This window comes from Pleurodeles waltl, chromosome 4_1, assembly GCF_031143425.1.
Source record: "Pleurodeles waltl isolate 20211129_DDA chromosome 4_1, aPleWal1.hap1.20221129, whole genome shotgun sequence".
Classification (NCBI taxonomy): Eukaryota; Metazoa; Chordata; class Amphibia; order Caudata; family Salamandridae; genus Pleurodeles; species Pleurodeles waltl.
Window position 1 is genome coordinate 107679743 of NC_090442.1, and position 25945 is coordinate 107705687.

Genomic DNA, 25945 nt, shown 5'->3' on the forward strand with positions numbered 1-25945 from the left:
AGCACATGTTGCCACCAGTGGCATAACAAAGGCCCCGCAGCCGCCCTCCAGGGGGCCCCTTCAGCACAGCACGTGCCCTGAGTGAGTCTGGAGAGGGGGCTCCTCCATGTTCTTTGCAAAGGGGCACCCTCCAGTTTCATTACGTCACTAATTGCCACTGTAGTTCCTGACACGGAACAAAACTACTTTGTGTGCCAATATGCTCCTTGTGGAAGAGAAGAATGCGATCACTCACAGTAAAGCCAGCCGAAAGAGAGAGAAATAGAAGTTTAATAAAAACAAAATGTCTTTGTTAACACCAGACCTAATTAGGGACCAAGACCCACATGTAGGTAGCTTTTTGCATGTCGCAAACAGCGACTTTCGCTTTTTGCGACGTGCAAAAAAGAACATTGCGATGCACAAACCCAGTTTTGCGATTCGGTAACCTGGTTACCGAATTGCAAAACGGGTTTGTGACTCGCAATTAGGAAGGGGTGTTCCCTTCCTAATTGCGACTCGCAGTGCAATGTAGGATTGTTTTGCGAATGCGGGCGCAAACCAATCTCAGTTTGCACCCATTTCAAATGGGTGCTAACACTTTCACAAAAGGACCCCTTCCCCATTGTGAATGTCACTGTAAACATTTTTTCAGAGAAGGCGTTTCATTTTTCGTTTTTGTAATGCATCTCGTTTTCAACAGTGGTTGTTGGTCTTTCTGGGATCCAGAGCTCAGAGGTCAGCAGGAGTGTATCTTTCTGGAGTGGAAGAGCCAGGGGGGCTGGCGCTGGGTGCAGCCCAGGTGCAGACAGGCGTGCCCTTGGTGAACCTATGGTGCACTAGTGGCAGGCCTGCTGTGAGCACCTACTGTGCACACCCACTGCTGCCTCCATTAAGTAGTTCCTAGGAGGAGGAAGGGGCGCTAGGAGGCAGTGGTCGGGATTAGGTGGGAAAATGGGCAGCAGGCCGGGGTAGCACTGGGGGAAAAAAGGAATGAACAGTGAAAGCAAGGAGGCAAAAAGCATGAAAAAGCACTGGGAAAATGGGGGAGAGGAGGAGAAGGCAGTGCGAATGAGGCAGAAATCAGGAGAGAGCGATGCAGCAGCAGGGGAGAGGTGGCCTGGGACCTCCTCCATGGGGTCTCTCTGCAAACTCCATTAAGTAAGTCCTGGGAGGAAGGAGGGGTGCTGGAAGGCGGTGGGCAGGGCTAGGAGGGATGCGGGAAAATGGGAGGCAGGCAGGAGTTGCGATGGGGAAAAAAGAAATGAGCAGTGAAAAAAAGGAGGTAAAACCAGGAGAAAGTGCTCAGAAAAAATGGGGGAGAGAGAAGGAAAGGCAGTGAAAACGAGGCAAAAAGCAGGAGAGAACACTCAGAAAAACAGGGAAAGGAGTAGAAAGTAGTAAACATGAGGAGAAAGCACTCAGAAAAATGGGGGAAAGGAAGGAGAAAGCAGTGAAAATAAGGCAAAAATCAGGAGAGAGCATTCAGAAAAATGGAGGAGAGGAGGAGAAAGCAGTAAAAATGAGGCAAAAAGGAGAAAGCACTCAAAAAAACAGGGGGAAGGAAGGAGAAAGCAGGAAAAACGAGGCAGAGAGCAGGAGAACGCACTCAGAAGAGCAGACAGAGAGGATGAGAAGGAAATGATAATAAGGCAGAAACAGGAGAGAGTGATGCAGCAGCAGGGGGCTATTAGTGAATTTCTAAGGTTGTTTTTAATTCTATTTCCTAACTTTAATGGCCTTTAACCTTTGGTTTTTCCAGTGAATTTCTAGGTTTTCCTTAGCATTAAGTAAAATGCTCATCACAATGCACATTGGGAGGGTTGGGGAGCAGTTGGACGCACAGCCTGGCCTGGCATTGTGCTGTCTCCACCCAAGCTTGCTGCTCCTGCCCCCTGTTGACATCCATTGTCCAAGTCCATGCAACTGCTCCCTCATTACAGCCCTGTGCAGCCCTTCTTCTGCCACTGCCCTTCCAGCCTGTCCTGAACAGTTAGCTTGCTGCCCCATCCACCTCCCCCCTACCCTCTGTTGACCGAGTCCATGCACCAGCGCCCCCCCTCCTGCCCTGCATGGTCTGATGTGCTGACACTCCCCTCGAGTTAGCTTAATGTCCTTGCCCACTCTGCCTGTGCTCTGTTGCCCAATTATATGCCCCTGTGATTGCCCTCCTGCTTAGCCTCTGTGCTTAGCTTGGTGCCCCTTCCCTCCTTCCCCATGCCCTCCGATGTCTGTGTGCTTATGCCTGCTCACCATGTTCCATGGCCCTGCCACTGCCCCTCCTAGTTACTCTGAGTGTTCTGTTGAGCTACCACTGCCCCTCCCACCTGCCTAGCATGGTCAGATGACTGCTGCCTGGCCCTGCCACCTCCACCCTGCCTGTCCAAGTTCCCTGTCTCCATCCCCTCCCTTCTGTCCTCCATGGTCCATTTTGATGCCACTCTCTTCTGCCTTCCAAGCTCTACTGAACTGGAAATGCTCCTCCTGCCTACCCTGCATGGTCTGTTGTGAAGCTCCTTCCCTGGCCTCTCTTGCCTTTGTCCAGCCCCTACCCATCCCTTCTGTCCTCCATTGTCCTTTGTGCATGCCCCTGCCCCTTCCCTCTTGCCCATCATGTCCATTGTGCTGCCACTAATCCTCCCGCTTGCCATGCATGGCCTTCTGTGTTGCCACAGCCCCTTCTACCTACCCTCTGTGGTCAGCTTGCTGCCCCTGACCCCCTCCCACCCTCCACCCATTGTCTGTATGTATGCCATTATAGTCTCACTGTTGCCCTCCATGGTGTGTTGTGCTTCCAGTGCCCATCCCATCTGCCCTCCATGGTCAGCTTGCTGTTCTGCCCTGCCTCCTTCCCCCCTCTTTTTCCATGTGCAGGCCCCTATCCCATCCCTCCTGCATTTTCTGGTTCACTGTCATGCCCCCGCCCCCTTTCTCCTGCCCTTCATGATCTGTTATGCTGCCACTGTCCCTCCTGTCTGTCCAGTATGTCAGCTTGATGTCCTTGCCTCTTTCCCCTTTGCTCTCTGTTGTCCATGTGTATGTCCCTGTCCCCTCTCTATTGATTTCCATGGTCCGTTGTGCTGCACTGCCGTCCCGCTTGCCTTGTGTGGTGTATTATGCTGCTGCAACCCCTGACGCCTGCTCTGTAAGGTCAGTTTGGTGCCCCTGCCCATCTCCCTCCTGCCCTATGTTATGCGAGTCCATGTCCCTACCCATTCTCCCTGCCCTCAGTGATCCAATGTGCCATACTTGCTAGCATTTTGAACATAGTAAGAGGGAGATTTTGAAAAAAACCTGGGGAATTTATTTTCCCCATTGACGTACGTTGAAAAAGAGGAGATTTTAAGCAAGAGACAGATGAAATAAAGGTCTTTGGGCTTATAAACATCGGGAGTCTCTGCCTGAATCGGGTCTGTTGGCATGTATGCTTGTACTGCCACTGCCTCTTTCTTCTTTTGCTAATCACAACTTGCCTTTCGCTGGCCTTTTCATGGTGGGACACCACCATGAGAAGGCCAGCGGAAAGGCAGCAGTGGGGTCACAGGGGAGGCCCTGCACCACTCATGCCTATGTCGTGGGCAGTGCAGAGACCCCCTTGTCACCACATTCGGAATGTGCACTGTCTGCAAGGTCAACAGTGCGCATTCCAGCTGTGCTGGTGGCACCAGTAGTTCCGCGGCATTGGCCTCTGATCTCCCTTTGAGCTGAATCCAATGCCACCGCACTGTCTCCGCCATCCGGCCCCGCGGTAACATCGAAATACGGCAGTCGGGAGGACCCCAGCTTGGCAGCATCCTGCCGACCGTCGTCTTGGTGGTCAAATGGTCGGACCGCCAAGTTCATAACCGGGCCCTTAATCTTCCCATGCCTAAAGCCCAAAAGGAATCTGATTCCCATGTTAAGCACTCCAAAACCTTCACGTCAAGCCTGCACTATACAAAACTGCAAAAAAAAATAAAAAATAGGTGTTTTGCACACTTCTGTCATTGCGCTATGCTTCGGCTATCTTTGGGTGATATTTGTGGTACATTTGGGCTCTTTTTTTCTCTTGTGGCCATCTTGGGAGACTCTTTTGTTATGAAGCTCCTTAATCTTGTCATTTACTGCAGTATCCTCAGTAGAAAATGCTTTCAATTTTCCACTTCAATTTCATCAAGATGGTGGTCAAATGTGCCACACTTTTGGCATAAATTCAGAATGTGCATGTTTCAGCCTATATGTCAGAATGTTTTACTGAAATAGAACAGGAAGATATTTTAGAACTCACTTAAAACTTGTCCTAATTTTTCTCTCTGCAGCGCAAACTATAATTTCTGTGACAAAATGAACCCCCCTCATTTTGTTCTTTTCTTAATTAAATGTTTTTACGTTTTACCAGTTTGATTCAATCAAGATGGCATTAGGTGCGGACCGCCACAAGACCGCCAGGATCAGAGATCTTGCGGTTGCGGCGGTGCGGAAAGACGTGGGCAAGCACAGTTGTACCGATGTCAGCACCGCCATGCTGATCACAACGTGCCTTTCTTCCGGCCTTTTCATGGCAGGAACACCGCCATGAAAAGGCCAGCAGAAATGCAGAGATGGGGCCATTCTTTTGTCATAAGTAAGTCTGTTAGCTCTCTAGTTGTTTTTTGGAACACTTTGGGAGACTGCAGAAGAACAGTGGTTCCCAACCAGTGGTCTGTGGACCCCTGGGGGTCTGCCAGCCCCATTGTGTCCGCAGCTGCTTAGAAAATCAAATAATATTAGCAGATTAACAAACTGTATATAAATAAAGTAGCTATATGGACAAGTAAAAATGTTAAAACATACTGTAAATTTAAAGGAATTTAAAATTGGAGGCTAAAACTTTAATCAGTATCCTCAGATTGCTTCATGAGGGCAGTGCAGGTGCATCAAACAGAGTATAGTAAGGATGATGTGTGGCTTCAATTGAATTTAAAAAAGCTCCAACTTTCCTATTAAAATAACATTTTTTTAAATTGATGTTTGTTTGCAAATGAAATAAAATGTGTTATCATTTGTGTATGTGTTTAATGAATGCTTGCTTCTGTATTTTTTGTGTGTATTGTTTTGTGTTTCAAATCATCAACAATGCTTCCACTAATGCTTCAGTGGGGGGGGGGTCCCAGATTCCAATATAGATTCAGTGGAAGTCCACAGGTTCCAGTAATGATAAAGTGGGGGTCCACAGAAGTCAAAAGGTTGGGAACCACTGCAGTAGAACACAAAGGAATTAACTGACAGGCTGCTCCTTTATATGTTCTCGTTTTTGTGACCCTCAAAACCTTCCATTCACTAAAATGCATTTCAGTGGGTGCTATCATGTTTATTGGTCCCAAAATGGCTTCCATCACTTTCTGGTTGATGTGCTGACAGCTAATCATATCTCACCATGAGATCTGTGCTTAGGCTTCACCCAGCTATACACATTTGGATTTCCTTTATCTCAAAAACTACTGAAGGGATTTACACCAAATAAAACAATGGCAAAGCCACTAGGTTTTGCCTCTGTCTTTTTTTGGCTTACAAATATTAGAGAAATGTTATAATAATGTTTTATTAAATTAAAAGCAGAACATTATTATAACATGTTTCTAATATTAGTAAGCCAGTTACAAAAAAGACAAAGGCGAAACGTATTGGCATGCAAGTTAGAAGAAAGAAGATAGAAGACATGCATGTTAGAAGAAAGAAGATGAAAGAAGACAGAAGACGGCAGAAGGCAGCAGAAGACAGAAGAAGACGGAAGAAGACGGAAGAAGACGGAAGAAGACAGAAAGCGTGAGAAGACAGAAGGTGGAAGAAGACAGAAGGCGGAAGAAGACGTGAGAAGACAGAAGACAGGAGAAGAGAGAAGATGGAAGGCGTGAGAAGACATAAGACTTGAGAAGAGTGCAGACGTGAGAAGAGAGAAGACGGCATGCAGTAAAGAAGACAGCGAAGACAGAAAAAAAGAAGGCAACGAAGAAAGAAGACAGAAAAGAAGGCAATGAAGAAAGAAAATGTTGCAAAGTAGGAAGACAGCATGCTGGAAGAAAAAAGAAAGACAGCAATGAAGAAAGAACACAGAGAAGACGGCAGCGAAGAAAGAAGACATCAGCAAAGAAAGAAGACGGCATGCAAGAAAAAAAAGAAGTACCTTCAGCGTAGCAGCAAGTGGAAGGACACTTACCAGTATCCAATAGGAAGTGACTGAAAGGAGTACTTGGTCCACAGGCAAGTAGACAGCAAGATCGGTGAAGAAGACAAAGACAACGACAGGAAGTGACAACGTGCTGGCCAATGCGAATCAGGTAAGTCAGAACAACGTTGAATTAAGCCAATGGTAAGTTAAGGTAAGTCAGGGGCTGGATCCAAGCCCCTTTTACGTTTTTTTTTTATGAACAAAAGATTTCACATTCATGTGCGCATGCACACATGTAGGAGAAAACTAAAAAGTGTGATCTGCGGACCAAAACCTACCCTTTGGTGTTATTTTGTCCAAGGGTTTGGGTCAGGGTGTCTTAAGAGTCTATGGACACAACCATGGAAAACACACTCCCCCCCCCCCATTCTCTGCCCCCACTTCACGGTTTATCCTGAAATTTTCCATGCACAACAAGACCCTAGAGGGCACTTTTCAAAAAACAAATTGTTGACGATTCATCAAATCGTGACAAAGAAATAGGCAAGTCAAAAAACGCTTTTTCTATGGAAACTAGATCCTAACTATAACTACCTTATATATATATATATATATATATAAATATATATATATATATATATATACTGCCCAGCTAGGATCCTGTTGTAATAGGAGATGTCTTTTTGTGTGGCTAATAACTTTGGCGCTGTCTGACGAAGCTTCACAAAACTTTCAAAACAAAGTGCAGCTTTTTGTCTAGTTTGTGCATGGAAAGTTCCAGGGTGATCGGACTAGCAGGGCCAAGAAAATGGGGGGGTCCCAAAAAGCATTTTCACTGTTCATTTTTCCTGAGGAAATTTAGGAACAGGTACAGCCCAAAATGCTGCACGAATCTACACAAAATTTGCCAGAAAGCTAGATCTAGTCCAGAAAGAGAGCTTTTTATAATATGGTGTAATTCCGTTGAGTAGTTTTTGAGCAACTAATGCTCAAAACGTTTACATATATGATGCAGCGGAGGATCTGTGGTGCTGACAGATCTTATAGTGAGATCTGATTGGCTGCCACCACATAAACAAGAATGTGACAGCAAGCCATCTTAGGACTCGGCTATTAGGAGGATCTGTACATTCATGTCAACATGTTTATAAATAAAGTGTCAGCTCTAGCACTGTTAACAACACCCCACCTCCTCTGAGTCAGGCCAGGGCATATAGTGTACCTCAAAATTCTCGCTAGCTGTGCCTTAATAGACCTCCGGAACCCCATCCCTTGGGGCCAATGGTTTCACAGAAGTGGGGGCACATGACCCCCCCCTTCCTGAGCCTTTTAAGGCCGCAGGGACTCAATCCACCAGGGCCGGTTCACACACTGTGTCCCAGGGAGCCCACACCAAGAGCACAGGCAGGGAATCAGAAGTCTGCTCCCACCTGGTGAGGGTTTCAAAATGTGGGCAGAAAAATAGGCATTGCTCCTGCCCAGAGAGATCAAGCAAAAACAGCTGCTCCCTATGGATGGGGACACAAATTACAGTTACCTTAGAGAACAAGTTATATTTACTTGCAATAAAGAGAACTGGTAAATTTCAGTGGTTTTGTTTAGTTAAAATGATATGTTTTATCTGGCATTTTCAACTAATTACACTGCCCCTTTAACCTACATACACACGCATACATTCTCTCAGTCAGCGTAGTTTTCTGTTTTGCTAATAACTATGGTGTCATTTAAGTAATCTTCCCAAAACTTTCCACAAAAAAAAAGATCATTCACCTCAGCTTCTTCATGAAAGGTTTCAGGCCGATCCATCAGGTGTCCATTAAGAGGAGAGGATGTGGCACAACGGCCTCAACTGCCGACTTCAGAGCTAGGGGAACCGGGTTCAAGGTTCAGCTCAACATCCTTTGATTCCGGGCATATCACTTAGGGCCTGGTTTAGATATTTTGCGGACGGGTTATTCCGTCACAGTGGTGACAGATATCTCGTGCACCAAAATCTAAATACCACTGTATTGTATGGGATTTTGGATTTCGGTGGAAGGGGTATCCATCACCGTTGTGACAGAGTAACCCACCCGCCAGTATCTAAATCACACCCTTAATCTCACTGTGCCTACAATTCAGCGCCTTGAGACCTTCACTGGTGATTTGCTGCGTTTTACAAATCCTGGAGTTTTTACTTTTTAAGTTTGGTTAAGAAAAAGGGGCCAAAATGCTTTTCCTCATGCATTTTCCACAAGGAACATTAGGCAACAACACAGAAAGAATGGCTGAATAGAACTATACCAAATTTAGCAGCAAGCTAGATCTGTACCCATAAAGTGTGCTTTTTGTGATTTAGTGTAAATCTGTTCAGAATTGACAAATTAAGGTTAAAAATGTATAGATATCTAGCAGTGCGGGACTACAGAAAGACAGGTAGATCAAAAGATAGGGTTTGATAGGATGCCGACAACATCAACAAATATGTTGGGCAGCCATTTTAGGACTTGGGGACTTAATACTCATGTCCCAGAAAAAAAGAAAATAACATATCTGGGTTGGAGTACGAATACTTTGGGGTCAAAATTAAAAACAAAAAAATCAGTATTGCATACCACAGCGGTACTGCTGAAACGTTGTTGTTTTTTTTTTAAAACTGGTACACCCATTTCTATTATTATTCCCCCAGTGTGGGCCACAGCCAAGGCCAGTGGGTCAGTGCATTTTATTTTATTTTTAAATATGGGGAGAAGGGTGTGTGTGAGCTCCCCTTCCAAAGCCACTGTGTGGCTCAGTGGTGGAAACATATAGGGGGTCATTCCGACCCCGGCGGTCGGGGTCGGCGGGAGCACCGCCAACAGGCTGGCGGTGCTCCTGAGGGCATTCTGACCGCGGCGGTATGGCCGCGGTCAGAACCGGAAAACCGGCGGTGTCCCGCCGGTTTTCCGCTGCCCTGAGGAATCCCCCATGGCGGCGCAGCTTGCTGCGCCGCCATGGGGGATTCCGACCCCCTCACCGCCATCCTGTTCCTGGCGGTTTCGACCGCCAGGAACAGGATGGCGGTGAGGGGTGTCGTGGGGCCCCTGGGGGCCCCTGCAGTGCCCATGCCAATGGCATGGGCACTGCAGGGGCCCCCGTAAGAGGGCCCCACTTTGAATTTCAGTGTCTGCTTAGCAGACACTGAAATTCGCGACGGGTGCTACTGCACCCGTCGCACACCTTCCACTCCGCCGGCTCCATTCGGAGCCGGCTTCCTCGTAGAAGGGTGTTTCCCACTGGGCTGGCGGGCGGCCTTTTGGCGGTCACCCGCCAGCCCAGTGGGAAACCCAGAATGACCGCCGCGGTCTTTTGACCGCAGGACGGTCTTCTGGCGGTTTGGCGGGCGGCTCCCGCCGCCCGCCAAGCTCGGAATGACCCCCACAATGTTTTAAAGTGATTATAGTTTAACAGTGCATTTTTAACTGTGTTATGAGAATGAGAGCCTACTGACCCATTCACCTAAACTTCCAGTACTGACAGTGAACCCGGAAACTTAGCACTGAGATCCTGTGCACCAGGATGTATGAATGTATTCCAGTGAAGTGGTATGCATTGAATAAGTGCAATGAGTACAAAGTGACACAGACCTGTGAGTTACAAGATATTTGGTGCAGGGGTGAGGGGTGGGACACCAGTTTCTGTTGTCTGGGCATGAAGGAATCTTTTAAATGGTCGCAACTCTTTGTCTCTCTTTATGATCACTATCTAATGTGGCTATTGATAGGTGCAAACTGCTCACACCTATTTGTGCCTCTGTTGTGGGTGCTACAACACAGAAACCACCCTGCTGTGAAGAGCATCACTCAAGACAAAGGCTGAGACTAGAAGACAGCTTAAGAAGGATCCATAAAAAAGAAAACTGAGCCAAACTGGTTCAACAAAGACAGACATAATCCACAACCCCTGTCTGTGAACTCTGTGTAAAAGTCAGAGTTGCTGACCCCCCTAATTGTTCCATTTCCAGGTTCTGTCTGACCAAGGAAGGGAGTGCTCTACAGAGTGAAGAGAGGCCTACTCTGCAACAGGGCTAGTGTCTGCCTGACAACTTCTTCCAAGAGGTGAAGAGACATCACTTGCAGCTTAGTCTGGGGAGAGAACTGCCTGGCTTGTACTAGGAACCCTAAGAGTCCTGCTTAAGGGAGAGGGAATGAGTGAGCCAAACCTACAGGAGGAGGAATCCATGCACCAGAGACTTACCAACTGTGAAACTGGGTAGACTGAAGTTTCGAACCGGTCTCTGGGATCCTCAGGAGAACCGCAGCACTTCTGAAGCATGTCTGAGCATCCAACCATATCATGCCCAGCTGCGTTGCCATAGCACTTGTGGAAGTGTGCACAATCCATTGGCTGGGCTGAAGCTAAAATCCACAGTTGCCCCGTGGCACCTGCTGTGTGACTGCCACCCCAGACAGCGTAACAGCATCACTGTGCCATGTGGCCTTCACTGACCTGCGAGTGAAGGCTACAAACCTGGGGTCTCCACCAGCCTCTCCAGGGTACCCCTTCCAGTGGGTGGCTAGCCAGTCATTGACGACCAAGGGTGCTATCACCTTGAGGCACTATGTGCCGAATTAGCATCTGGCAACAGCGGTACTGAAGACCCCAACGGCTGATTAGACTGCTGCAATCATGCCCCAAACAGCACTTAGAAGTACTCCATTGGAACTAGGCCTTCCGGCCTGAAAAGAGGATTGCTGAACTGCCCCCAATGAGAGAGCCCCCGGCGTGACTTAGTGTGTACTCCTGAGAGGATTCGGGCCCCCTGAGCTTGTGAGGCCTGTCTGTACTGACAACCCACCAGAGCCCGGAGAAGGGCCACAGTCAGAAGCTGCCATTCGCTGCCCTTCGAAGACTTATCATGCAGCCTGCAGTTGCCCACCTGATCAAGAATGCTACAGGCCATGCGCTTCACCTGTGTACCAGCAGTGAACCCGCTACCTGCAAGAGGCCTACTGCAGCTCTATGACGCCATGAGAGGAACAGGTGAAAGACTACATGGGCTATCTAGCCTCAAAAGTTGAGACTGTGCTAAGAGAGGAGAGGGAGCACTGAATTCGATCTAGAGACTGAACCCCAAGCCCATAAAATGCATGGAGTAGGGTGCCTAGCAGGGGCCCCGCCATGAAGTATCTGGGACTCACACCAGAGCATTTGGTATCTAATATCTTGTTGTGTCAATAATATTCTGCCTTTTGTAAAATAAAGTACTTGCCATTTTCAAAAGAGATGCACTGGGCTACACAATGATTGTATTGAGCTTCGGGGTATGGCGTTCAGTGCTGAGCTTAAATGCTCCAAATTGGCCTCCCAGAGAAGTCTGTGTCTGCCTCCATTGTTATCACAGAGTCAAGCTTTAGACTTGGCCCAATTTGCTGAGTCACATAGGACAGACACCAGGAAAAGTAGAGGCAAACAACCCTAGCCCACCCATGGCTGTGGCCCAGTAGTCCGTGCCTGCCCTGTGGACCCTCAGAGTCTGATGACCCCCACATAATTTGTGATACTCTCAGCCAGGTGTGGCTTTTCAGCCAACAAAATGTTGCATTTGACTCCTTGTAATCTTGTTTTCAGCATTGAAAGCATGATATCAAAAGGTCCAGCACGCAAATGAGGTGTTGCCTCAAAGTTTCAGATAAAAAATAAGGCCACATTGCAGCTATATTTGGGCCCAAGGTAAAATGGCTATTTCTGTAAGGCACTGCGCATGCATGCTGTGGCACACTGTGGGGTCTGTTTATGAGCCGGTTTGCATCACTCTTGCACCGTGCAATCTTTATTTCTCCTTGTTACTTCCTGTATCTGTGCTGCATTCTGCATGCTGTGTATAAGGTGGGGTAACAGGAATACTGTTTTTTTAGGCGAGGTGTGAGTGTGGGCATTTTTCACTGAGTGCCCGTCTGATTGTGGTACTGAGCTCGAGCTCCCTTTGGAACCTCCAGCCAAACTTTCATGTAGCTTCTGCCTGCCACACACACACTTCACCCTCATGCACAATGAGGTAAAACCACAGTAGAACATTCAAGGTAAAAAGGAGGGACAAATAGTGCCATTTAGTGGCTGCTTTGTACAAAGTCAATCCAGAAAACTGGCATCAATCATCTTACTCGCTTAACCAAATTGTGTGATTTTACGGAAATATTGTATTTTACTGATCTTCGTTTTACCTCACTATCACCTATGACATCACCTTCAAATATATGAATTCAGAAAGCCAGCTGTACACAAAACCTATTGTGCTTGATTTAATGGACAATAATCCTGTTCTGTTTACCAGAATCTGGGCCATATACAGGGTTCACATGAAAACTGCCTTGCCTCTTATGTCATTAAAAGCACTGTCACCAGGGTGGGGCGGGAGCAAGCATGCTTCTAAGTTCATATTTAAAAATTAATAAGAGTAGTACCTTCTCCGCACATAAAAAGATAGGACTGCCCGATCTTTTCATGCCTGGAGACTCTGCAGTTGTAAATATACTACTAGTAAAATACATTTGTGAATAGCAAACAATCATAAACCTATACAAAAGTGTGAGTTTACCTTTGTGAATCAGGCCCAGGGTGTAATAGGCACAATGTCCTGTGACCTCACTTCATACAATGTCTAAAATGTCCCTTTCGCTGTCTAAAATCCTATAAAATGTGCCCTTTTGGAATGTATGCCAGACTTTTCCTGTCTTTGAGGCTGAGCAGTCTCTGTTTCAGACTGTCTATTGACTCTATACCTAGACTTTTTCTTTGCCTTAGAATTTAATTGCCCATTTACATGATTGGAAATAAACTTTATGTTGGTCCTTTCATATTTTTATTTTTAATTGATTATTAATCTAATTATTTTTGGTTTCTTTAATGACCCCTAATTTTTAATAAACCTTTATGATTTTCACTTTGAATTTAATGGCAAATGGTCACCATCCTGTGGGACTCACAAGGCCCCAATCCTGTATCTCAACCCTTTGAACTTTTTTAGTTAAAACATTCACAGCATTTCATGCATGTGCAGAGGTTGGAAAGCTCAGTAAGGAATGTCATACAGGTACAGAGGGTGAGGTAGAGCTCTGTAGCACATCAAATGAGTGTGTAGAAGATTTTAAAAATGTGGAGCTCAGTAAGGTATGCGTATACAGGTTCAGAGGGTGAGGGGGCTCTGTAACTATTACGTTTTAGTCTCCTTGTATTTTCCATGTCAAGGACCTTAAATCATGTGGCAGAGCAGTCTCAAGGAGATGCCCTAGGCTTGGGCCAAAGATTTTCTATGTGTATGTGCACATATGCATAACATGTACTCATATCTCTGTTTCCAATCTTTCCCCTAACACTAGGCAACACTAGTGCTCATACCTAAAACTAGGAATACATATATTTTCACAATTTGTGTTCACCTGGAGGAAGGAAGAGGGCACCACGGACTCTGCCCTCCTTGATAGGTATCCTTTGTACCCCTGGTGTGACATACCACCTCTCTACTGTCTGGCTGGCGATGGGCTGAACTTCATGGACCGGCATCATTTGGAAGGAGTTGTAAAGATCCAGTGTGATGCGGAAAGGACTGCCTATGACATCTCGCTTCACAAGCTGACGGTAAGGCTTCTCTGGTCTGAGGAACCAAATGAGACCCATAGGCACTACACCCCTGTAATACCCTCCTTTGGCACTTGCTTGATCCAGGTCCAACTTCCCATCTTCATCCGCGCTGTAGAATGCCTTGGAGCGGAATGTTACTCCCTTCTCATCGGTCAGTGATGCCTGGAGGGTCACTAGTTGGCGGGGTGCTAGGCCTGAAACACGGATTCTGAGAGGCTCGTCAGCTAGGGAGACCCCTGGTGTCACAATGAGGCGTGACATGGCCAATGATCACTCCTCTGTCAACCTCTCAACGGCAATATCTTCAAAGGTGGAATCTGCAGAGGTTAAAAGAAATCTGCATTAGTATTGAACAGAAGTGACAGGACACACTCAGAATGTGGGGAATGCTGAGACTGTGGAGTCAAGAAGTATAAGGCTACTTTTATGGTAATCTTCTTATCATAGGGCTTAATTACAAGCTGCCATGCAATTCAAATGAAGGCAGTTACATGAGTTATGAACCCCATCAGAGTAATAGAACATGGTGTCCTTCACCTAGGGGCTCCATTTACAGAAAGGATATGTAACAACCGGTAACCGTGCCCCCAGTGTTACTAATGTGCTGGCATGAGAGAGCAGAGGAGGCATATATCAAACCAAATTGTGTCTTAATAAGGTCCTGTGTAGTGACCACTGCAGAATGACTTTGATGTAGGTTCCTTATTTAGCAGCCCCAGACACATCGTACAGGCAGAGGATCCTTCTCCACCAGCTTCCTCCACTGCAACCGCCACCATAGGATTCCCACACCAGAGGTTCTAAGGTTACATCATAGCACAAGACTGTGCTAACCAATCAATTTACATATGTGTAAAGAATTGCATACATTACAACATCCTGATTCTGTAGTATTTTTTATTATTATCTTATTAGCAGCAGGATCAAAAACTGCTTGGACAGCTGTTACGATACAGAAGTCTGTATGACAGCGCCACTCTGGCAGGTATGCTCCCCCAAAACCAACACATGCGCATGCTCGCTTTCCTCTGGATGTAATTAAGGAGGCAAACAATGGCTGACGGCTTGGTGTGAGAGTGTTGATAATGGTGAGGGTGTTGATTAGCCCTGTCACGAGTACCCCAAACTGGATATTGATAATTCCTGCTCCTGGTAAAATCTGATACCCTCAGGCTTAGAATTTACAGGGTACGGGAAATTGAGGCCCATATTTATACTTTTTTAGCGCCGCATTTGCGCCGCTTTTTGATGCAAAAACAGTGCAAACTTACAAAATACAATTGTATTTTGCAAGTTTGCGCCGCTTTAGCATCAAAAAATGACGCAAAAGTAAAAATATGGGCCTGAATCTTTTACAAGTTTCCCTGCGTAAAAGCGGGAATAACGTGGATTTTGGATGTTTCCATACCAAAAACACATATGCCAATATTTAAGAAGCATTTTGCACTGTTAAATTTCAGATATGACCAGTTGAAAAATACCTAGAGACAAATTAAATTGATGCAGTGATTGCCAGAAAGCATGTAATTGCAATATCCTTGCAAAAAGGAGTTTGTGCACGCACAAATTACGGAACACTCGTACTGAGAGGCTAAGAGAGCATTCCGATTACCAGGACATAACTTCATCCTAATAGCTAAATCCTGGCTGTTCCCCATCCTCAGAAGGAAGGGAGAGTTCCCCTAGAGCTTCTGTTAAGTGCTCTATCCGAATCCCCCAATGTCCTGGTGTAGACAAGGATTTGTGCGTGTGTTGACCGCTTTCGTTGTACTGTTGTGTTGCTTTTGTGTGTTTTTTCTGTTAGGGTTATTTTATTGTGTTGCGTTACTGTGTCCTTTTCTGTTGTGCCGTGTATTTCTTTTACAGACTTCAACAGACCTGCTGTTCACAGCACAGCCATCTCGTTCCATTAAAGGACCAGCTGAAAAGCGACAGTTTACAAACAGCAGACGTGGTAACACCGCTGCAGTTCGGCCACAAGATGCTAAACCCATCTCACAGATCCTGGCTTAAGGGGCAGCTCCCCACACTGACTTCCAGTCATCACCTCCTAACGGGAGCTTAAACAGACGAGGACAAAGACAGCAGGTCTGTCCTTTACGAAAAGTGAAAATGCTTTGTCATTCACTGGTCATGTGTGGATGGGTGAGGGGTGAATATGAGAATAAGAACGGGTGAGTGTATATCTGGGTGAGGGCGTGGGTGAATGAAGGGGTGAGTAGCTAAGTACATGGAGCAAGCATCGATGAGTGCCTGAGTGATTGGATGTGTAGATGGGTGAATGGGTGACTGAGTTCATTGATGGATGAATTAGGGAGTGCATACAAGGATAAAACAATGAGTGGCATAGTGAATGAATGAGTCGGTGGATGAATTAATGAGTAAATGGACGAGTGCTTGTGTTGTTCGTGCTTCCTGTCACAGCCCATAAATTGCACCATCCCTCAATAACACTTAGACCATGTTCAGATTTGCACCATCATTCAGTAGTCCTTCATCCATGTTTAGATTTTCCCAGTCATCGTTAGTGATTGCCCAGACATGCACCTTCACTCATTGATCGTAAATGCATGTTCAGTTTTGCCCTTTCAGTCAGTGTTCCTCAGTGCATGTATGTATTTGCACCACCCCTCAGTAATCCCTGGTGCATGTTCAGTTTTGCCCTTTCAGTCAGTGTTCCTCAGTGCATGTATGTATTTGCACCACCCCTCAGTACTCCCTGGTGCATGGTCAGATTTGCCACATTACCCAGTAATGCTTCTTGCCTGCTCACATGTCAACAACACCCATGAATCCTAAATGCTCGTTTGCCTCTCCACGCTGTAATCTTTAAAGCACATACCTCAGTAATCCTCAAAGTGTGTTCAGATTATCACCACATTCATTATTCCTTGGTGCATCCTCAGCTTTTCCCCATCACTCATTTTTAGAGCACGCGCACTGTTTCATCTGTACATTGAAATGTATACTTGCCGTCTTGGTTACTAATTACAAGCTTTTGAACAAGTAATAAGAAAGTCGCCTACACTTGTCTTTGGCTGGACAGTTTTGGGCAATATCTGAAGTAGGTGGTACTAGAAATCACACAACAAACTTAAAACATCCTACGGGACGCAAATACAGGTGATACCGAGTTGAGATTTCCATAACCAGGTAAGGTTCCATTCTTCAGTTTGATATAAAACCATGGTTTTCTCGCCTTTAACCGCCCCTCCACCCTGTCCAAAATCCTTTTACCTTTTTGCCTCTGTTTCCAGATAGTCTGAGAAGGTCGGTGCGCACTCCTCGCGAATTCCTCACCTTTAGCCGCGAGGTGAGTTCTGCTTCTATGCTTAGTATGTCGGCCTTTGGCCAAGTTCTGTCAATGACTTACCAGAGACCTTCATAAAGCTCTCTCATCTACACGCCAACACTTTCAAGGTATCAGACAAGGCCAGTCGTTCACTCACACAACTTCTCCCTGTTAGTGCTGGCAGGCAGCACACCTGTCCTCAAGGCACCTGTCAGAGCTGGTCAGAGCATCTCTTTACGCGCACTCCGCGCCCTTCGCCCTGTGCTCAAAGTCTCCCTGTCAGGGCTGATCCCACCACTTTTTATACACATTGACTGCCGTCCGTCATGACCTCAAGGCCCCTCTATCAGAGCTGATCATAGCATCTCTTTAGATGCAGGGCGTGACCTTTTTCCTGTCCTCAAGGTCCTCCAATCAGAGCTAACTGTATTATCTGTTTACATGCAGGACGCGGCCTTTTACCTGTCCTCAAGGTCCTCCAATCAGAGCTAACTGTATTATCTGTTTACATACAGGGCGCGGCCTTCACCCTGGCAGCAAGGTCTCCCTTTCACAGCTGATCACAACATTTTTATACACGTTCCTTATCCTCAGCCCTGTTATCAAGGTCCTCCTATCAGAGTTGACCACAGTTTCTGATTACCCACCCAATATTAGCTCTATCTGTACTTGAAGGGCTCTGCAGTCAAGTGCATGACGAGACATGTCCAACAAAATCACCTGTCACCACACTGCTCTGCCAATGATCTAGAGAAAGTGTGCATTTTTCTGTCCCTCGTACAACAGTGAGGAAAGGCAAGGCAGCTACAAACATAGAACTGCACCTGCTGAGCCATAAGAGGGTTAGGCCCAGATTTAGGAGAGCCTAGCGCCTCCTTGAGCCACATTAGTGTCAGTTTTTGTAACGCTAATGTGGCCTAACAAGGCCAAAATCACTGCACCAGATTTACAAAGTGGCGTAATGCATGCATTGCGCAACTTTGTAACCCCCTGTGCCACATTATGCCTGCGCCAGGTATTATGTATGCAAGGGGGGTGTTCCCTCCTTAGGGGGGGCTGAAAAAACGAAGCACAGAAATGTAAAAGATTTCTTTGAGCCATTTTTTGTGGCATTTTTAACACCTGCACAGAGCAAGCGTTAAAAGGAGGCACACCATTATTTGCAGGATTAGCGTCAACATTTTTGACACTAATCCTGCAAAGTGCTGAACTAGCATCAAACATTTTGACGCTTGTTCCCTAATTACTGCCATGATGCGCTGTATCTCAAATAGGGCACACACATGGTGGCGTTAGGGTGGCGCTAAGAGGCGCAAGGAAAGTGCCGCTGTACTGGATGCAGCACCACTTTTCTTAAATCTGCCCTTTAGACCACCTTCTGTTTTAACAAGGATCTGGTGCTACTCTGACAGGTGAGTGGTTACTTCTATTACACATCTATAAATATATAATACATGGGAGCTTGCAATCCCTGTATAAAATCCTGATTCTAAGTTCCTTATCGCAGGTGACTTCAGATGCCACTAGTCACCTGTATTAATGAAATCATATGGCTGCTCTGCTGTAATCACTTATTACACTTGATTTCTGACGTCGTAATGCCTCGTGCCAGCTGTGGGTGCAAGGCAGGTCAATGACCATAACTGCAGCTGTAATTTAAACTAGGCACAAACACGAAAACTGGCATTTTATTCTTATGGTCTGTTTTTATAAAAACAAACAGTGGAGAACAGAAAGAAGATATTTATTCAACCTGTTTATGCTTTTGCACACTAAGGGTCATTACAAGAAAAATAGAATCCCTCTGTCTTTTTCTGGACATTCTGAGCTTCAGCACTTTTAAATCTGACTTGCATTACACTGATTCTATTATTCTTTTACAATAAATTACTAACTGTTTTTTTGGTGGGCTTCATATTGCATTACAGAGCGGCCACCATGGAGCACGAAGGGGAGAGACAAAAGAAACAATGTGACATAAGTGGCAGTCATGCAAAGTGCTCCAATACCGCCCATCAAGTTTGTGTTGTATGAAACTTCAAAGCTCCATGGCCGCCATGGAGCGCAAAGAGTGCAGAAAGGAAAATGTAGTTCACCCCAGTGCTTAATGTAAACAAAAACGTGCCGGTGCCCAAAGCCCTCCTTTTAAACATGCGTATCCTGCAATTAAATGTGTGAACACAGAATACCGAGGCATCCTAATCCTGAAGCCATCTCGGGTTTCTTCAATCCATTTAAAGCCACTCCCTGCCCCTTCAGCTCACTCTTGCAGCTTTCTGCTTTCTACTATTGTGACACTTTTTCGTTTTTCTCTTCCTCCGTCTTTCCCATATGTGTCTTTTGCTCACAGTAAATGCTCGAGGCAGAAAAATAAGAAACAACAAGCACAAATTAAGCACTGGTTCACCCACACTAAAGTATATCGGCAATCATGCAAAAATCCATGTAACAGGGTCAGTCTGTAAGGCGTAACAAAACTGCCTCAAGGCGAGACAATGTAACATCAAAAGATTTTTGAAAGGCAAGCCCAAGAATAAATGAAAGCGATGAACATGAGATGGGCATGGTTAAAGCCCATAGAATAGATTACAACATGTCAAAAAGCGTCGCTTGTGCGCTGCTATGCTCGACCATGACTCACTTCCTCCCTTGAAACAGTAAGCACTTTACTCCTGCCAAGGGCCGCAAGAATGAGAAGGGAACACAGCCATAATTGGCGTGAGTGTAATCCAAGGGTTTTGTTCATGGGGACATTTTTTTCCTCGCAAAAAAAAAAAAAGAGGTGCCTTTTCATTGCACCAATGAAAAGGCATCTATACATGCAGAATTGTAAATATGTACAATTACATATGCTGAACCTCTTCCACAAATGCATAAATAGTAATTCACAGATATTTTCCATGTATACATCTGGAATGCTATGACTGTCATGAGTTTCCTAGAATACTCTGGGACATCTGCGTGAATTTCTAAAATCTGTAAATATGCACCCAGTAAGCCTTTAGGGGCAGAATTACGAATTTCTTTGTGAATCTCGCCCAGTTCATTTCTGAGCCACACCTCTGGTGTAAACCAAGTACAGGCCTTTCCCCCGCCAGGAGACCCCGCAGCTCATGTGGATGCGCCCACAACAGTGACGTAATGAAAGCAGAAGCACAATCCTGGATAACTTCCAGTGCCTGTTTGTGTATAACTGCAGATTACACACACATGCAGCAAGAACCTTACTTCTCTGTGCTTCCCCTTCACAATTCCAAGCAACCAGTTACACATGGTGCCCACAGGACCCTGGCACAAAGGGTTTTCGGCCATCGGTTGAGTTGTTATGGAGGAAGCTCCCGCTGGTGACAGCCGCCTCTGTGAACTGTTTTGGAGTCTAATGGTTTGTGTGATATGTTTTTAAAAGCAGCAGAACTGGAAGTGGTTTTCATTCACTTGGCACATCCACAAACCTGCAAAGGGAACTGCATCACGCAGGAACCATGTGGCCACATATAACATACTACCAGAGCCATACATACTACAGGAATGTGCACACACTGAAAACCCTTCTTTCTCTCTCATCCGATTTTCTTGCACCTAATGCCCTCTGTAAAGGGAGGAGAGGGGTCAGGGGGGTGAAGTGCACCCCCAGAGTCCAAGAGCCGAAGTGCAAAGAAAAATGCAAAAAACATTACATTTCAACATAATAACCGAGCCATGTTTTTATACCAACTGTTTGGACGGGGCCAATGTAATTACAAATTGTCACTGCAAGAGGACAATGTTTATTTTGTTCTGTGCCAGTAAATTCGTGGGATCAGAAGCAAGTTGGTGAACCCTAGAGTGTCAGCCAGGTAAGCCCCAAGCGTTATGTGTGTTCCTGGGCAAAGGCCAGGCCTCCTCCTCACAAAAGTCACTGCAAGTTATGCGGAGCCTGAATCGTACTCACACCCTCTTTTAATGACACATGAACCATTCTCGCCAGAAAAATTACCTCTAGAAATGAATATTTTACAAACGGAAACGTGTCTCCAGGAAACAAGGGGCACCAAAAGTGGCGAAAACATTTGCCTGCAATTGGGACAGGATAACTTCAAGTGAAAAAATCGCTCCAATACCTCCGATCGAGTTCGCACTTCAAACTGTCATGACTGCCATGGAGCGCGAAGGGCGGAGACAAAAGCAAAATTAAAATGACTCCGATTCTGCAACATTGTGAACAGTGTGACGTAACTGGTAGGCATGCAAAGCCGATCGAGTTAGCGCTGTATGAAACTTCAAAGCGCCATGGCCGCCATTGTGCCTTGAAGGGGAGAGACAAATGAAAAAAAGTATTTGGCCCACACTAAAGTATATCAGCCATCGTGCAATTATCCATGCAACAGGGTTAGTCTGCAAAGGCTTAACAAAACAGCCTCAAGGCGGGACAACCGTAAAGCATTTTCCAATTACATCAAGGGATTTTTTAAAGGAAAGCCCGGGAACATATGAAAGTGATGAGCGTGAGAAGGGCATGGTGCAAGCCCACAGAATAGATTGCATGTCGGAAAGCAGCGCTTGCACGCTGCCATGCTCAACCTAAAAATGGAGCAGAAGAAAGAAAAGCTGAGTTTCTGTTTGTTGTTTTTAACAGCTGCTTCAGTTGTGCCCTGTGATCTGTGATCTGACCTGCCTTTCACTTAAGCTGCTGGCTCTGGCACCAGACATTATGACATCAGAACTCAACTGTAATATCTTATAGCTGAGTTTATGTATTTTCTTTGTAATCAGTGACTGGATGCGTAAGAACTCATTGATTATAAAAAAAAATTAGAGACTGACGTTTATACAGGGATTACAGAATCCCATGTACTGTAGTCCATTTTTAATCTTCATGTCTGCAACTAATCAATCAATTATTTATAAAGCAGGGCAAATCACCTTTGAGGGTCCCAAGAAGCTTGGATTGCTAGCTGCTGCAGGGTGATCTGTTTATTCGAACAGCCAGAACTTGAGTTCTCTCCAGAATTACTGGAGCGATGAGGCACTCCTGAGGTGTAGGGGAAGGTTGTTCCAAGCTTTGGCCACCAGATGTGAGAAGGAGTGTCCTCTGTTGTAGGCTCGAGGGATCCTGGGGGTGTCTGCGAGGTAGAGGGAGGAGGATCATAGGTGTCTGGTAGCTTGATGGAAGGTCATGCATTTCTTGATGTAAGCTCATCCTTCGTTGTGCAAGCCTTTGTATGCATGGGTCAACATCTTAAACTGGCATCTCTGCTGGATCGGGACTCAGTGTAGCTTCTTAAGGTGGGGTGAGAAGTGGGTCTGTCTGGCAAGGTCGAGGATGAGTCTTGCCGCTGAGTTTTGTATTGTCTTAAGTCTCTTCGGGAGGCGTGTGGCGATTCCTACGTAGAGTTTGTTCCCATAATCCAGCCTGCTGGTGATAAGGGCCTGCTACCGTACTTCCTTTTTCAAGTGAAAGACAGCAAGGGTGTAAGTAGCTGTGCAGGAAACGTGATGGTGTGACCATGTATTATGCTGAATAACTCCCTTCTGCTGGACATTTCAAGTCTCCTCAGAGTTCCAAGACGTTATAGAGGAACTTGGCCTTCGGCCTCATTCCTCTCTTCGGTCGTGGAACTCCTTGGTGACTTGCAATGTCCTTATAATGTATTACAGGATGCATTTTATCACATGCATTATGTTTTCTTTCCTTTACATGCTCTACCCATCATTCCCTGTCTAGGCAGAGAACAACAAACTAATACAATTATGGTGGTAGCGATGAGTACTGAAAACATTAGCTAGATTTGAAAAACTAGTCTGGTTTAAGAGCCAGAAAATTATTTGCATTAAACACATACTGCCAGTTACATTCACAGTGATACAAGAGGCTTAATTGTCACACAAGTGGAAATCTGATAAAGGTGAATCTTCTTTATTCTACTTCAAATAAATACCCAGTCGTCAGATGTTGTGTACAGTCTTGTTTTGATTTAACGGGGACTCGCTTTTAATTTTAGAATAGAAATATACAAAGGTGCCAAGAGCAACTCAGCCTTTAATCCTTTCAATAGGGAGGAGTACCATTCAGTAGAGAGCAAGTCTGTCTAGGATTAAGTATTTTTATACCTGTAATTTTGCATTGCTTTCCTTAATTATTGTATTTTTCAGACCACTGGCCTACTCACACTGACTACACTAGAAACAAAGTTGCTACTGTAACCACTAAAAATATACATCTGCAGATGGAATTCAATATCAAAGAATATACTATTACAGTTAAAGAAAAGAAAGGTAGCAAGATTCCCATCACAGTCGCCTACAAAACAACCATTAGCAACCCAAAATTCTGAGACTGTGAAATTTTTGGCTTTGTCAATGCTTGTTTTGCTATGGTTTTAATAAAACTTTATTGCTGGGGGAGCTGCTGGCCCACTGCCAGTGTACAACAAAATGGATAAAAGCAGAAATATTTTTTGTTCTCAAAAAGCACTCCTTGCCGTACTAATCCCTGGCCAGTAAGGGAACTACTTTGTATGTAAATATGCTCTGTGTGGAAGAACTGAATACCTCCAATGAGAGTGAAGTTAGCCAGGGGCTGAAATGGGATAACCCTCTACACCGTGCTGTACGCTGTAGCGGGCAGAAGGAAAATATGAATGATATAACAACTGACCAATGGATGAAGTGGGCTGTCTGAAAGCCACTGTAAATATGTTTATAATTTTAGTTTATCCTAAAGGTCTCGGTTAACATCATAACTGAAAATGCGACTCTGGTAAGAAAAAATATTCAACTCACTCGACAACAGTAAATTCTAGTGAACGTGTTTAGATCCTTAATTAAATTAGGCAGGGGTGAAGTGGAATACAGCGAAGAGTAACTGCAATATTTCTCAACACTGGTTTCTAGCACGCGACCACTGACCTGAATGTGCAGACACAGGCCAGTGTTTTCGTTAGCCAACCTACACAAAAAGACATTTCAGCTACAAAATCTGTGTCAAAGTGCTCGCAATGTGACATAAAATACTAATACAAGAGGAGAAGCTCTCAGCATGAACGCGCGTGGCCAGGGACCAGTCAGCTACTTTTAACCACGCTCACTGCACGCCCATTACTATCACTCGTTTGTGGACTTGCCTTTCAAAAATACTTTGTTATCATTGGTAAATGCTTTACGTTTGTCCCTCCTTGGTGCGGTTTGGTTACCGCCTTGGACATCAACCCTCTTACATGGATAATTGTGCGTTTGCCAATATCTTTTACTGCGAGCAAACGTCTTTTTTTTTGTGTCACTGCTTCGCGCTCATACTCATGGCGGCCGTGGCACTTTGAATCGGCTCGCTTATGTCAACTGTTTTACTTTTCATTTTCAATTTAAGTGGCAAGAAAAGTCCAGTTAGGAATCTACAACATTAACAGCTTTATCTCGAGCAAACGCAAGACCCATTGCATTGCAAATGCTTGATTTTTTATACAGCTCAAACTCAACCCGCAGGTATTAGAGCGCTTTACATGACCACCAGTTACATTAAACAAGGACACATTCATATTTTTCGGTAGGCACAGGGAAATTAAGTGACTTGCTTAGAATCACAGGATGTTGTGCTGATGCTGAGGATTGAGCCTAGTTCCCCAGTTCCAAGGTCGGCAGCTCAGGCCCTTATGATGCATCTTCTCCCCTCTTTAAGGCCACTACATGAAGTAAATACAAACATCAGGGGCGTCTCCTCCATGAGGGCCGAGGAGAGTTGTCCACCCGCCAGCAGTGGCAGCTGCAAAAGCTGTATAAGGAAACAATAATAAAGTGTTTATTATTGTTTCCTTGTAAAGGGGTTGGGCCACCGGGGTGACGAGTGTGAGGGGGAGTGCTTAGCACCCCCCCTCAGAGCGCATGTGTGTTTGGCCGGCCGTCTTGGGCCAGCCAAACATATATGCGCAGAGGGCTCTCTCCTGCAATACAGTTGCTGGGCTGGAGAGAGCCTGCATAGGCTCGCAGTCTGCCTGGAGCACCCTCGCTGGGCTCTCCCAGCCAATCCTGACGCTGCTCTGCATCAGGATTGGCCACAGGGCAGGCTGGTAGTCTGTGGCTGACTGACTGCAGCCAGCAGAAGAGCGGGATGCGGCGTGGCTTTCAGGTAATTTTTTATTTTATTAATATTTTCTCCCTCCACCACCTGCCCTGCTTTGCCCCCTCCTCCCCACCTGCGCACACCACCCGCCTCCTTTAACACCATGACTGGCAAACATAGGTTTTCTCTTCTGCAGTTTCCGTTTCTTGGCGTGCCCATTGCTCCTCTGCCGCAAATGGAATCGGTTGAGAGGCGCAGGTCGGGGCAGAGGGCCTGCGTTGTGACCTCACCAGCTGCCTCTGGAATTCTGGCGAATCAAGAATGATGAGAGAGAATGAGATGCTGTTACATGCCCAGTTTGAGAGGGACATCTCAATTTCATCTTGAGTTGATCAAAATGCACCTTTTGCCACATAGCTCAGGGCCATTTCCTTAAAGATATGTTATAATGCTATTTCGTATTTACCAATCTTACTCCATTTTACTTTGAAATAACCAAATGTCCGTGGGGTAGCCCACAAATTCCTTGCAAGGCTATAAATATTTTTATCCAGTTTTGACAATTTGTGCCTTGTACTGCGGCATTTGCTATCACGTTTGAGAAAACCCTTCCATGAGAACCCTCAAATGCCCTGTAAAGTTATGTTTATGCTTTGTCTATTTTTTATCCTGGTAGATGTTCATCTGTGCAAGAGCAGGCACACTTCCTAGTCCATGTGTTGGGTCTATTATAGTGTCATAATATGCGAACAATAGTAGTGCCTCCATTCCGGTTCTGTGTGCCTGGAAAACACCCTTCCACTTATGATTCCAGAAGTAATCCCACTCACAGGCTGGCTGAGTGCTTACCCCTAAAGTCATTTTACACAGCCCCCGCTGCAACAGGGATTAAAGTAACTCTGAGTCAACCAGT

General features: G+C 45.6%; 1 protein-coding gene across 2 annotated transcripts in view; it reads right to left on the reverse strand.

Moving 5' to 3' along the window:
* Nucleotides 1–25945, reverse strand: part of LOC138287426 (acyl-coenzyme A amino acid N-acyltransferase 2-like) — a 40202-nt gene that overhangs the window by 12131 nt on the left and 2126 nt on the right. Inside the window, exons 1-2 of one of the 2 annotated variants that reach the window (XM_069227846.1) lie at nt 16943–17030; nt 13504–14022 (exon numbers count right to left, since the gene is read on the reverse strand). In XM_069227846.1, the coding sequence (XP_069083947.1) occupies nt 13504–13966 (463 nt within the window). In that variant the 5' untranslated portion in view covers nt 13967–14022; nt 16943–17030. Of the gene's footprint in view, nt 1–13503; nt 14023–16942; nt 17031–25945 lie in introns of those variants that run through there. The other variant, XM_069227847.1, reaches the window with a different exon arrangement.